The 15660-nt window shown below is 38.4% G+C and overlaps 1 protein-coding gene across 2 annotated transcripts in view; it reads left to right on the top strand.

The window, feature by feature from the left end:
• enox1 (ecto-NOX disulfide-thiol exchanger 1) overlaps positions 1–15660 on the top strand; it is a 260625-nt gene that overhangs the window by 163472 nt on the left and 81493 nt on the right. For both annotated transcript variants that reach the window (XM_056465012.1, XM_056465013.1), the window contains exon 4: positions 824–961. In XM_056465012.1, the coding sequence (XP_056320987.1) occupies positions 824–961 (138 nt within the window). The remainder of the gene's footprint in view (positions 1–823; positions 962–15660) is intronic.

Raw genomic sequence — 15660 nt, 5'->3', positions numbered from 1 at the left:
GATGATGGTTGCATGTTGTTGTTTTTTTTAAATGGAAATATTGACTACTATTTAAACATCTTTCAAAAATTGATTTAATATGGTAATCCTAATAGTTTATTCAAATTTACTTTATTTTTGGAAATCATCAAATGTCACCAACTCATTGTCAGTTGATCTCTATGGTGGGTTCAAACCCCGACTCTGGGAACCATTGATCTAAAGCAGGGATAGCAACTTTAGCCCTGGAGGGCCACAAGTTTAGAGAAAGAGTAGAGGTTAGCTCCAGCCCTAATCAAACACACCTGAAGAAGCTAATCAGTGTCTTGGAGATCACCAGAAAGCTACTGGCAGTTGTGCTTGTGTAGCGGAGGTTAGTCCTTGTTAGAGCAACCAACTCCCATGCAAAGAATCACTGGTTCGATCCCAGCTCGGAGCAGGTTGGGTGGTGTAGGACTGGCAAGGTTACATTGGTGCCATGACCCGGATGGGAGGTCTAGTGGAGTGACTGTAGCTGAGGCCAGCTAGTGAAGTGCTGTGCAGGTAAACCTTACTCTGACCTCTAAAGGTGCTCTATTGATAGGCGATGATTGTTAGCCTCCTTGTTAGAGCAACCAACTCCCATGCACAGAATCGCCAGTTCGATCCCATTTCCGAGTGGGTTGAGTGGCGTAGAACCGGCGGGGTTACACTTAATTAGAGTTAGAGCTAAACTTTGCCTCCAATGTAAAACATAGCAGGCATGTTATTCTCTATTGATCCTATACAATAGATGCAGCTGTTTAGCTAGCATTTTCAAGATAGGCTACTAGTCAGGATTTAACGGATTGCATTTTCTCTGCAGCAGCAGACGGCATCGGCAGTTTGGGAACTGAACAGAGCCACATCAACGTTCCCGTGGCTGATCCTGGAGCCTGGGCCACCGCCATGAACAACCTGGGCATTGTGCCGATGGGCTTAACCGGGCAGCAGCTGGTATCAGGTAAAAGCCCTGCGTCCTCTCTCCAGTGTGCTAATCCTCGTGTTTCATCCACAGCTCTCCCTGATCTTCCCTTTCGCGGCAGGGGCAATAAAAGGCAGATATTAAACCGGGGTTCCCATATTCCCCCTCTGGCAAACTGCACAGGCACACCAGCCAAATATGTGACCTTTAGAATCAACACTACACATTGGATTTTACATTGAAGCATGCTACAGTTTGTTGAGCTTTATTCTTCAACCCTGATGCTGAATTGTTGAGGCACTGAAATGCTCATGTCCTGGCGTGATGATGGCAACTACCGCTTTCTTGCCTTAAGCCTTGAGCAAAACGCCAATTTTTTGTAGAGATCTTTGTCCAAGAACTGGACTTTAAACTGTATTTCTGTCTCTGATTAACCTGTGATCATTAACAGCCATCAAAACTGGCCTGTTTTTGAAAATGGCTCTTAAGTAGAAATTGTCTCTTATAATCAAAAATGTTACTTTTCATAAGCCATGGATGAAGTGAGTGGACTTGACAGTTTGTTTGCTCCATGCCATTTCACCTCTCTTGCTTTGACAGCATTCGTGAGTGGGAGTGTAAGCAGTTCAACTAAAGTCGAGCTACTCTTATGATGAAGTAGTTAGCTTCACCAAAAGCTGATCACAAAGTGGCCATCTTCACTGAAGCCATTTAAAAGCATCATGTTAGTTTTTACATGAAAATATATAGAAACTCCCAGTTATGCCGACTTATGGACTACATTTTGTTTCAAAGAATGTTCAAATCAAGAGAATTAAACAATTTTAACTACAGTAGTAATATGGACCTTGTCGTTTTCACCATGGACTGTGGCATAATAAAAGGTCAGCTATCTTGATGATGCGCTCCTCTCTCATCAGCGGTTGATTCAGCCTCTCGTTTTGCTTTGATTGCTTTGTCTTATTATTATGATAATAGTTTTTGAATACTTTAGCTCATCTATGAACATTGCAGGAATCCCATAGGATGTAATGAGGACAAATTCCAACATCATCAAACTACACATTTGTTTGTTGTAAATACACGCCCTCTAGTGTCAGTAATTACACACTGTGGCCTTTCAGTGGCTCATTAAAGGCTCATTTATTTATTTTTGTATTTTTTGCATTTTTGTACACTTTTAACCTTCGTTAGAGCATACTATAATAATGACATAAGTAGCGTTTGTGTTTAATACATGTCTAATAAACATCAAAACAAAGATGCCCTGCTAAACCAGGCTAAAATTGAAAATCTAATAGATGTTTAAGATTAGCCCAAAACTTAGTCATCAAATACACAAATTTACACATGTAGTCATTAATTTTTGTGTATTTGTAGATTATTTTTGGACTATTGGAGATCTGTTAGATTTTCACTGACCTTGCTTGTTTAAATGTAGTCCTGAGTTTTCATTTGGGAATGTGCATATTCATGATTTGATATTCCTGCCCAAGGCATGTCTAATGGGATTAGACTTGTTTGAGTTGTGTTGGTAGTGTGTTGTCTTCATGTCCTAGATATACTATTTATTCTAAAATAAACGGGTAAAAATGAATATTTTTCTGATCTAATAAACTTTACTGATCTAAAGGACTGTCAAGGTGCAAACATTTCGACACTATGAATGAATGAAAACTGGGCAGATACTCTGACCCCTAATGGCTATTGTCATTTTCTCAACTCTCATTACTAGTGTTTATTTTCAGCTGTAGGTTCACTTTTTAATGAATAGCAGAACAGCACCTGGGCTGGCAGGTATAAAGATTTTCAGTTTCCTCCCAGAGTTGTCATTTCGGTGCATCCCTAAAAAAGTTATTTATTGCACCTCTCTGTGATATGATTATTTTATAGAATATGGAAGCCTGTTTTTGCCACAACAAATCAAAATAACCTTTATTAATATTTATAAATAGGCGGAAATAGGCTTTCATATTATTGCTTATACTGTTTTAACAACTTTTTCGATATGTCGTGCAGTCCTGCATTTGACAAAAAGTTTTTGTGATACAGAACTGTGATGGACCACATGACACACATGCGCTCTTTGTGTCTGTGCACTCAAAAAACTAATTATCAGGAGTTTAAACTAAGTTTACAAATGTTTAAATGTATAAAAGAACAACCTGTCCTCCAATCTAGTATATAATAGCTTTAGTCATTGGTAGTTTTCCTTAGAAAACACACAACTTGAGGCTGCAGGCTGTGTGCCTTAGTGTCCTACCAGTGACAATATACAGCCATATCGCACTGCTACAGGTGTGATATTGTGTTTATACAACAGTTTGACGGCATAATTGTGTATATAAATAGATAATCAAACACAGAGAGTTTAAAAATCCTTTTGAAAGAGGAACTACTTTCTTCCGCCATTCATTCACACCTGCAGCTGATGTCAGAACAGCAGAACCCGTTGCTCATTCACCAACATCACTTTAGAGCTAGTGTTTGAATGAATCTGTAGTGTAAAATCTAAAGTGATGACAGGGTGTTTTTGCTGACATTTTTGAGATTTTAAGGCTGAACTGCATGAAATGCTATCAGTCTATAGACAGTTCCCAGTATTTCTCTGTTGCAATCGTGATATCACAATAATTAACCCTGAAAAAGTCAAAGCAAAGCAAACATTACCAGATAACTATGGTATAAATTTGATCGACTTGTAGTGTCACTTTCTTGTTTTATAATGATTTGATCAGTTGTAATTTGAAATTAGACTGAGTTTTTCTCCCCTAAGGGCTTATTATGCGGTCTCTGTCGCCATCTTGTGGCGGAACGTCAACCATGTTTGCTCAGTATGACAGTCTGATGGCTGTGGACGTGCTAAATCCGAAAATATAAATATTTAAAAATGGAACTATCCTTATAAATAACCTGCATAGTTCTAAATAACAACCTCCTGATTGAAAATGCCTCAAAAGTACATTATGTTGTCCAATAGCTGCAATATTTTTCAAACTGTAGTGAGTTTATTGATCTGCTGTCACTCTATGTGGGCGGAGTAATACACAAAGGTGATCAGCCACAGATTCGAGAACTAGACAGAACTGTGTGTGTGTGTGTGTGTGTGTGTGTGTGTGTGTGTGTGTGTGTGTGTGTGTGTGTGTGTGTGTGTGTGTGTGTATAAATATATATGTGTGTGTAAACAAACATTTCTCACAAATATGCATGCATGTGTGTATTGATATATGCATAATAAATATACACAGATTTAGTCAAAACAAGCTTTTATTTTGAACGTGATTATTGATTCATTTTCTTGTCAGCTTAGTCCCTTTATTAATCTGGGGTCGCCACAACGGAAAGAACCGCCAACTTATCCAGCATTTGTTTTACGCAGCAGATGCCCTTCCAGCCGCAACCCATCTCTGGGAAACACCCACACACACTCATACACTACGGACAATTTAGCCTACCCAATTCACCTGTACCACATGTCTTTGGACTGTGGGGGCAACCGGAGCACCCGGAGGAAACCTACATAAACGCAGGGAGAACATGCAAACTTCACACAGAAACGCCAACTGACCCAGCCAAGGCTCGAACCAGCGACCTTCTTGCTGTGAGGCGACAGCACTACCTACTGCGCCACTGCGTTGCCCTGAACGTGATTAATCACGATTAATTTTTGCCCAGCACAGAAAGCAAACAAAATGCATTTATCTGGAAGTCTATAATGCTTTTTGAAACATTTTGGATTAATTTAATGTGTACTTGCTATAAATGTACATGCAACTTGTTACCATAAAACCATAACTTGATTTTAAAGCATATAAAATGGAAAAATGTAAAATTACCTATAGCATTACTATGTTTATTGTTGATAACTCTCCCCCCTCATGTTAGTTCCTGAGACAAATAGTCTCTCATTGGCTTGAATTCTATTATAATTTCTATCACGCTAGGGAAGCCATGGATTGAGGCAAATTAGACTCAGATTAAAATGCATGAGCCGATATTTTAGATCATGATTATTTATGAGAATTCGGGAAGGCACAAGTCATTTGAATTGCTCATGGGTTTTTTTTTTGTTCTTGGGTGACTTCAGAAATCATCTAAGAGTGAATATTAAAACCATTATCCTCAGCTTCTGAGCTAAAGCCTCTGGTAATACGCCACAGCTGAAAGAAACATATCCAGAAGTTCTTATGAGGATTTTATATACGCTATCCTCTTTCTTTCTGCTGCTTTCATACACACACACACACACGTAATACATGCAAGCTTCCAGCGATACGCCTCTAGATACCCAAAAGAGGATTTTGTCACACTATCATAAATACCGGCCTTTGAGAACAAACAGGCTGGAACGGTCTTTGTCTCCAGGACTATTATCATGATGCTGACAGAAAATTCCAGCTTCAAAGGAACGATTGGAAAAGATGTGTCTGGTTTCTGTCGAATATATAACAGATTATGCTGAAATAACCTCTGAGTCTTTGTTTTAATTTCCCTCAGCATGTTTCCAGGCACACTTCAACATCACACATATTGCTTATGACACACACACACACGCACAGCTTTTATTTTTTCTCGTATCTGCTCATAAATTTGCTGCTCGCAGAACAGATGCCCACTTGCACAATTTTTTCCTCGCAGGCAGTTTCATTCTCAGTATTTCAGCACATTTTTTTCCCACCATTGATTATAAATGTTTATTTGCACCAGCTCATTAGAAGACATGCTTTGTCAGAGCAATTTTTTTTTTCTATCCCGCTGGATTGGTGAGGCACAACAATGAATACGACTCTAAATATAGATGATTTTCCTGCAGTTAGGAGTTGCTTTTGTTGTGGCTCCATTGTCAGAGTTTTACACTGAGCATGCTGGGAGATTTGGGCTCAGAATTGGTGTAAGCCCTGAATATATGAATGCACAGATTTACACAAGATTCACCGAGGCAGCTTTAAGTGGCTTAGAAGAAATAGAAGGAAGAAAGGGAGAATAGAAAGCAAATCAGGCTCCACCAGAAACGTGCAGTCATGATGACCTATTTAATTACTGCACTGTGCTCACAAAGAAATATCATCCTGAGTGCTGTTTATGCAGAAACTAGGACTTGGGAATATGTATGTGATACATACAGGCAACACTTAAAAGCACTTGTGTTGCTTTTAAGGTGAAATAGAGTTTAACGTTTAGGAGCTGGTTTTAATGTTTGGGCTAAAGGATAGGTATGAAGTCTACAGATTTTATCATTACATTGATTTATTTATTTTTTGTTAATTAATTCATATATTTTTGTATATGTGACCCTGAACCAGAAAACCAGTCAACATGCAAAAATACATTATATGGATCAAAATTATGTATTATTTATTTTATGAAGAAAATCATTAGAATATTTTGTACATTTCCTACCATAAATATATTAAGACTCAATTGATTAGTAATATGGGTCACAATTTACAAAAACGTTAACGTGCTGTGTTAACGTGAGACTCTTATCGGGCGATTAAAAAAATATCGTCGTTAATCTATTCTTCAAGTTCGGTTGGGAGCTGGGTCTATTCTACGCAAGCTATGATGACTTCCACCTTGTATACCTGACCGGTGACCCGTCTGACAAAAAAAGTGCCCTTCTGAATCAAATCAGCAGGATGCCCTTCTGGATCTTTCACTTACTTTGAAGTCACTACTGACTACACTTACATGGACATCTGTAATCTAGTTATTTACCTTAATAGACAATAATATAATTAAGGTGTTTACGTGAAGTTTTTCATGTAAGAGTTTTTTCTGAATTTTGGGTGACTTTCACTGAAGTTCGGCAGTTTCAAATTCATTCATGAACATTTCATTCATGCCCCCATGACAAACTGGGGTATTAGACAGTAAGGACTGGTGAAAGTGTTGTGGAATTTAATAATGCACACCAAGTGGAAAGAAAAAACTTCCGCATTTCGCCATGTGTGTTTGTGTGTGTGCGGTTGGGTAGCACATTAATCTAGATTAATTCCAAGATTACAGTGAGATTAATCTAGATTAATCTAGATTACCATAGTATTTACCAACATGAACTAATTTTGAACAATACTTGTACAGTATTTATTAATCATAGTTCAACATTTACTAATATTTTATTAACATCCAAACATTAACATCCACAGTGATATAGTAGGCACACAATGTCATAAGACGTTAATATTAGGTTAGATTTAGGTTGTGACATCAGATGACCAAAATTCAATGTCTAGCCAGCGTCAAAAGACAACCTTATTTTGACATCAAATAATGACGTCAGATGACGTTGATATTTGGATGATTTTAGGTTGTGTTGAAAAATGACCAAAATCCAACATCACACCAACATCTTAAACCAACCTCATATTAGTGTCAAATACTTACAGTACATTTATTTGTCAGGTATGGCTACAAAAATCCAACGTCTGATAGAAGTCATAGTGGTAACATCCACACAACATCAAGCTGTAACCTTATTAGACGTTGATATTTGGTTGATTTTAGGTTGGACAATGAACATTGACGTTGGCCTGATGCTGATTTCTGACGTCAACCTGATTTTCATTTCCAAACAAAATGCAACGTCCCCACAACGTTGGGGTACAACGTCAATCTGATATCATGTTGACAAATTACTTGGAAATACTGAAATAAAAAAAATGGATGTTTGTTTTTAATACATACATATCATCACATTTATTATCCTTTTTAATTAGTGTTTATTATTTTAAAATTAGATCTTAAGCCTTAATAATGTATATGACAAATAGCTCTATTTTTATTGAAGCTAAGCAGTTAAATGTAAATGTAGGTTTAGTGTGTGTGACTCAGTGCGACTCAAGTTATTCACCATCATTTTGGCTTCTCAGGATAATTATGCATATTAGCTGTGGTGAGCAACGACTGGAAATCTTTCAAGCCCCAAAAAAGGGGTGACTGTGAAGAAACAGCTGAGACGAATTTCCTTGCGGATTATGCATTTGGACGGCAGGGCCTGGGGCTGCAGTGTTTGGCGCTTTGCATTTAGTAATGGTGTTTGTGATGGGCTTTGATTAATGTCGTCTCACCTCTGAAATGATGAGCAGCTGCGTCCTGTAGCAACGAAATGCTTTTGGAACCTGCTGACTTCGTAGTGAATCCAATTTTTATGGAAAGCAGATAATAGCAACAAATAAAACCTGAAGCAGCTTTTTTTGGAAAGGAAACAAGACTTGCGAGCCAAAGGATTGAGTAGTCCTTGAATCATTCTGACGGAAGAAAAACAACATTAAGAAACCATAAACGTGAAGGCGTGTGTGTAATTTACCTGTTTACATTTGGATCCAAGCTTTGCATGGATCTCCCGATGTGTTTCACATGATTGCAGCCGCTATGAGATTTATGGTTCGTAATTTTCATCATCTCTTTCCCCAGCAAGGGATTCGAGATTTTCCTCCAGTTCAAGCATCTATTGTGTTAGATTTACTGTTCTCCGCTGTATTATGTCACTCCAGGACAAAGTAAGCAGGATTTTCCTGATTAAGGTTGAAATATTACAACACCGTAAAAACACAGAGCTCTCAGTAACTGAATAATGTTTAGATGAGAGAAGTGTTGGTGGAGCTATGTTTAAAGTATACTTTCCCGAGCTGCAGAGTAGACATAATTTTAAATTTAAACAAGCTTGAAGTTGCACTATAAGCTACTAAGAACAATCAACTTTGTTCTTTTTTTTGTTGGTTTTTTTTTTTTTTTGAGTTTACACTAAAGCAGCCTAATAGGAAAAATCATTGTTTTGAAAACAGATAAGACTATACAAGTTGTGGGCTCTAACGCTTAAGGAAAACACTTGTATTTCAACATCTTTTGTCTTTTGTGTAGGTAAAACAGCAGTGTAATGTGTGTATTTACATGTATTGACAGTGCATCTAGAAAGTGTTCATAGCGCTTCACTTTTTCCACATTTTTATGTTACAGCCTTATTCCAAAATTAATTTAAAAATTTCCTCAAAATTCTACACACAATACCCTATAATGACAATGTGGAAAAAAAGATTTTTTGAAATTTGTGCACATTTATTAAAAATAAAAAACCCTGAAAAATCACATGTACATAAGTATACACAGCTTTTTCCATGAAGCTCTAAATTGAGCTCAGGTACGTTCTGTTTCAACTGATCATTCTTGAGATGTTTCAGCAGCTTATTGGAGTTCACCTGAGGTAAATTCAGTTGATTGAACATGATTCGAAAAGGCAAACACCTGTCTATATAAGGTTGGTACAGTGCATGTCAAAGCACAAACCAAGCATGAAGACAAAGGAATTGTCTGTAGACCTCCGAGATAGGCACAAGGCACAAGGCTGGGGAAGGTTACAGAAAAATTTCTGCTGATCTGAAAGTTCCAATGAGCACAGTGGCCTCCTTCATTTGTAAGTGGAAGATGTTTGGAACCACCAGGACTCTTCCTAGAACTGGCCGGCCATCTGAGCTGAGTTGAGAAGGGCCTTAGTCGAGTTGGTGCTGCAATCCACCAATCAGGCCTGTATGGTAGAGTGACCAGACGGAAGACACTCCTCGCCTGTAATTTGCCAAAAGGCATCTGAAGGACTCTCAGACCATAAGAAAATTCTCTGGTCTGATGAGACTACAATTGAACTCTTTGGAGTGAATGCCAGACTGCGTTCTACGTTTGGAGAAAACCAGGCACTGCTCATCACCAGGCTAATACCATCCCTACAGTGAAGCATGGTGGTGGCAGCATCATGCTGTGGGGATGTTTTTCAGCAGTAGGAACTGGAAGACTAGTCAGGATAAAGGGAAAGATGAATGCAGCAATGTACAGAGACATCCTGAATGAAAACCTGCTTCAGAGTGCTCTTGACCTCAGACTTGGGCGAAGGTTCATCTTCCAGCTGGACAATGACCCAAAGCACACCTCCAAAATACCAATGGAGTGGCTTCACAACAACTCGGTGAATGTCCTTGAGTGGCCCAGTCAGAGCCCAGATGTAAATCCTTTTGAACATCTCTGGATAGATCTGAAAATGTCTGTACATCGTCACTTCCCACCCATCCTGATAGAGCTTGAGAGGTACTGCAATGAGTAAATGAGTAAAAATTCCCAAAGACAGGTGTGCCAAGCTTGTGGCACCATATTAAGACTTGAGGCTGTAATTGCTGCCAAAGGTGCATCAACAAAGTATTGAGCAAAGGCTGTGAATACTTATGTACATGAGATTTTTAAGATTTATTTATTTTTTTTCCAATTTGCAACAATTTCAAAAAATCTTTTTTCACATCATTTTCAAGTCATTATGGGATATTGTGTGCAGAATTTTGATGAAATAAATGAATGAATCCAATTTAGATCAAGGCTGTAACATACATGTAAAAAATGTGGAAAAAGTGAAGCACTATGAATACTTTCCGGATTCACTGTACATAAAAAATCATCAACTTAGACTATTCATATTTAATGTACATTTATTTAGCAGACCCTGATAATTCCAAAAAAAAAGAAAGAAAGAAAGAAAGAAAGGAGGAAAGATTGAAAGAGAGTTAAAAGAAGAGGTCCAAGCACTAAACCTTGAGGCACCTCAGTTGCTTTTTTTACCATTGCGTGTGTATGTATTTGTTTCCTGGGCATCAAACCCATCCACTTTTAATCTCTACCACCAATATAAGAATTTGTCCTTTTCTTTAGATTTAACATGCTTACTGTGTCAGGATTCTACTACATCGGTCTTGTTAATTCTAGTCCAGACACTAGTCCTGTCTTGTCTAGTATGTTAAGCTTGACTTGAGCTTTTTCAGGTCGAGCACTCATGTTTCTTGTCATTGTTTGTCTTCGTCTTTGTATGAGCGCCATTTTGAGGTCTGGGTGTGCTCTGGATGTGTGCTGTTGTCCTAATGCTTTATTCTCAGCGCCTCAGTCTAGTTGGTTTCAGTTTCGGTTGGCGCTGAGATGGAACATGCATGTTGCATGTGTGAGTACACGGTAAGTGTTTCATTTATCGTGTGCTTGTGTCTTCCGTTCTGTATGTGTTGGTGTTGTGTAAGCACGTGGCTTCATGTTTACATTGTGGACGCATGCTGTAGTGTTTTGTTTCAAGTGAACACTCATTGAGTACGTTTACATGGACATTAATAATTAGATTTTTAATGTGATTAAGACAATACTCTGATTAAGAGTCTACCATGTAAACAGCGATTTTTGATTAATTTAATCAGATTAAGGTCATAATTGAACTAAAGAGAAATCGAATTAAGACATGTGGAGTATGCCGATTTTAATCGCATTATTAAAGTGCAGCACAGACATATAAACACCTTAATCGAACTGTTACTGTTATGTAGAACTTTTCGCCGCATTTTGTGACAAAATTAAAAATGAACCACCTGAAATTACATGAAACTTCTGAGAAAATGCAGATAGCGGGCTGACGCGATGACGTTAACCGAATTATGCGCTATAACATGTAAAACATGGTCCTGAAAGAACATTCAAAAAGCAGCTCATGTAAACGCCTTAATCTTATTATTGTCTTAATTAGATTAAGGCAAATAATTCAATTAGTGATGTCCGTGTAAACGTAGTCATTGGCTGCGTGTTCTAGTCCTGTTTTCTCGTGAGTACATGACTTGTGTCATCTCTTTGTGTCATGTGCTCTACTGTCTATTCTCTAGTCTCACCCTCCTTTTAACCCATTATTAGTTTATTATGTTTACCTGTTTGTTTGTCAATTATTTCTCCTTTATAGTCTCCTCATGTCTCCGCCTGTGCCAGTTCGTCATTGTTTATCGCCTTGTCCTGTCTTGTCCAGCCCTGCCTTTCCCTGCCAGCCCAGTCCAAGTTTGTTTTTGTCTTTTGTTAGTGTTTTCCACCTCGGGTTGTTTTTGTTGCTTTTTGTTTGGCGACACTTTATTTTGATGGTCCATTTAAGGATTGTCTTTAACATGTCTTTTAACATTAGGATCTGTTGATACTGCTCCTTTAACTGACATTTAACTGACTATAAGGAACTTTGCAAGTACAGTACATGTCAACTTACGCTAACCCCCAACCCTAACCCCAACTTAACAGTCTACTTATAATCTAATATAATGATAATTAGTTGGCATGTAGATGCAATGTAACTTAAATTTAACAAACAGACCATCAAAATAAAGTGTGACCTTTTGTTTTATTTTATAATCAATAAACCCATGGTTTTGTCCCTGCAATTGAGTCCTCATCCGTCCCCAACCTCAACCCTGACACACAATTTATTGTAGTGGTCTACCCTACCAATATGTACAGGTTTATGCGCTGTGTGTTACAATTTGCTAAAATGAGCTGCTAAATGCACCAATTGATCCACATGTATTTTTCAAGTTAAAATAGGCGGGAACTAGTGAACCTTTATTAACTTTAATCATAAAATAAAAACAAACCAAAAGTCTAGAGGTCTTTTGCAGGGCACTCCCATGTCTCTTGGCCCCGCCCACACTCATCACTAATGAATTACCATGCTACCAAGTCAAGCAATCACAGATCATGCACCTACATTATCACTGCTTGACATTTTATTTTTTTGAGAGTTGCAAAGGTTATGCGACAGTGCAAAGGCTAGGGGCGACGTAGTGGCGCAGTAGGTAGTGCTGTCATTTCATAGCAAGAAGGTCGCTGGTTTGAGCCTCAGCTGGGTCAGTTGGCATTTCTGTGTGGAGTTTGCATGTTCTCCCTGCAATTCGCGTGGTTTTCCCCCACAGTCTAAAGACATGCACTACAGGTGAATTGGGTTGGCTGAATTGTCTGTAGTGTACGAGTGTGAGTGAGTGTGTATGGATGTTTCCCAGAGATGGGTTGCGGCTGGAAGGGCATCCGCTGCGTAAAACATGTGCTGGATAAGTTGCCGGTTCATTCCGCTGTGGCGGCCCCAGATTAATAAAGGGACTAAGCCGAAAAAGAAAATGAATGAATGACAACATGAAGGAATTGCTTGGAACCCTGCATTTTTTACAGTGTAGAAGGATAAATTGGCATTTAAATATACAATATTTCTTTGTATATTCACTCACCGGCCATTTTATTAAATACACCTGTCCAACTGTTCGTTAACGCAAAATTCTAATCAGTCAATCACATGGCATCAACTCAATACATTTAGGCATGTAGACGTGGTCAGGACAATCTGCTGCAGCTCAAACTGAGCATCAAAATGGGGAAGAAAGGTGACATAAGTGACTTTAAATGTGGCATGGTTGTTGGTGCCAGACTGGCCAAACTGGTTCGAGCTGATAGAAAGGCAACAGTAACTCAAATAACCACTCGTTACAACTGAGGTATGCAGAACAGCATTTCTGAATGCACAACACGTCCAACCTTGAGGCTGATGGGCTACAGCAGCAAAAGACCACACCGGATACCATTTCTGTCAGCTAAGAACAGGAAACTGAGGCTACAATTCTCACAGACTCACCAAAATAAGGCAATAGAAGATTGGAAAACCATTGCTTGGTCTGATGAGTCTTGATTTCTGCCGCGACATTTAGAATTTGGCATCAACAACATGAAAGCATGGATCCATCCTGGCTTGTATCAACGGTTCAGGTTAGTGGTGGTGGTGTAATGGTGTGGGGGATATTTTCTTGGCACACTTTAAGCCCATTAGTACCAATTAAGCATCGTGTCAACGTATTGTTGCTGACCATGTCCATGCCTTTATGACCACAGTGTACCCATCTTCTGATGGCTACTTCCAGCAGGATAACGCGCCATGTCATAAAGCGTGAATCATCTCAGACTGGTTTCTTGAACATGGCAGTGAGTTCACTGTACTCAAATAGCCTCCACAGTCACCAGAACTTAATCCAATAGAGCACTTTTAGGATGTGGTGGAACAGGAGATTCGCATCATGAAAGTGCAGCCGACGAATCTGCAGCAACTGTGTGATGCTATCATGACAATATAGACCAAAATCTCTGAGGAACATTTCTAGTACCTAGTTGAATCTATGCCACAAAGGATTAAGGCAGTTCTGAAGGCAAAAGGGAGCCCAACCCGGTACTAGTAAGGTGTGCCTAATAAAGTGACCGGTGAGTGTATTTGCGCGATTTTCTTGCCATTTACAATTGAAAACAATTTTGAACCTGCACCTTTTTACACTACATTTTTTAATGTGTGAGTGAAGATTTAAACACTTTACTGTTCATGTTTTATAGGTCAGACTATTTGAGAACAAATTACTGAGTGTTTCTAAGTGGTTGACTCAGCACTGTAATTATAATGAACTGAATATGACCTCATTACCTGAGAGGTCTTATTATTAAGGTAAAACATATTTTATAATTCTTATACATGTCAACATTTCTTCATAGCTTGTCCTAAATATATACAAAGCCTTTCAGAATGTAGTAGAATGAACATTTGGAACTTTTGGAGGCATACCGTAGGAAAGAAGCTTGCAGGGGGCTTCAGATTGTCCAACTCTGGATTATGTCTGTTCTAACTCAAGCTCTCTGTACTGTCACTTTTGAGTGTTAAAAATATTTTAACTCTTAGAGTAAGAAGACAGCCATAACAGTAGGCAGACATTAAAGGCATACACAATTTAAGGGCTTTATTCTTATGCTTAAGTTTTATCTTTGATCATTCATATTTTATTGCAGTAATGGTTATACTATGTGTCCAAACAAAAAGAATAGGTCTGCATTAAGAATGACAGCATCCCTGGTCACCAAGGCATGCTGGTTGCTGGTTTGTTGGTCCACTATATGGGACACCAGTGAGTCCTATCAGCTGATTCGAATGTTATCACCCGATTAAATGAGCGTTATCAGTGGTTATCAGCTGATAGATATGGGCCAATAGGGGCCTTCTGCAACTATTAGTAGGCTCAAAAGGCTTCTATCATCCAGATGATGACAGCGTTATGATCCTACTAATAGGCCCCTACTGGCCCATATCTATCAGCTGATAACCACTGACAACGCCCATTTAATCGAATGATAAAATTCAAAGCAGGTGGTCCTATTATCATTGACTACATAAGCACTACTTAAACACACTACAACACACTACAAACAACTGAAGAAACGAGCTGCATTTTGTCACAACATAAACTAAAGAAATTCGCTGCATTTTGTCACAACACAAACAGCCGAAGGAACGCGCTGCATTTCTTAAACGCGCTGCATAATATTAAAACAGCATTTCACATTATATCAGTTTATTTAGGCTAATAATTTACAATAGACAACATAATCATGTAATCAGTATTAAAGTAAACAACAACAACAACAAAAAACCTCACCACCAACAACTTCACTCAGCAACAGTCATGGCATAATAGTGTTTTGAGAATTTGCAACACGTGTGCTGTCAAACTGATGAAGATTGTTTCTTAATTTGCTGGTGTCTTTTGTAATTGCATGTTTTTTCTTAAATTGCAGTGCGTTGAGCTCTCTCGCCCACTGTATCTTCCTCATCTCACCACATAATGTCCACATCTGAGATATTTCCATCTGCTATATGCTCAAGAACGTCACGATGTGTATGTTCTGCATATGAAATTGTTTCAGCAAGGAATTAATACATCGATATAAATTGTTTTTAATATAAAAAGTTCAATCAGCATTACTGGAGATTTAGTTTCAGTAACAGATCTTGAACCCGTCCTAATATTTGAAATATTTATAATTTGAAAAAATCCTGATCTAAAGCTTGCAGTGTTGGAAAAGGTTTTAAACTTTAATTAGTGAGTGTAATCCCT

This window comes from Danio aesculapii, chromosome 9 (assembly GCF_903798145.1).
Source record: "Danio aesculapii chromosome 9, fDanAes4.1, whole genome shotgun sequence".
Taxonomy (NCBI): domain Eukaryota; kingdom Metazoa; phylum Chordata; class Actinopteri; order Cypriniformes; family Danionidae; genus Danio; species Danio aesculapii.
This window is presented reverse-complemented; position numbering and strand designations above follow the sequence as displayed.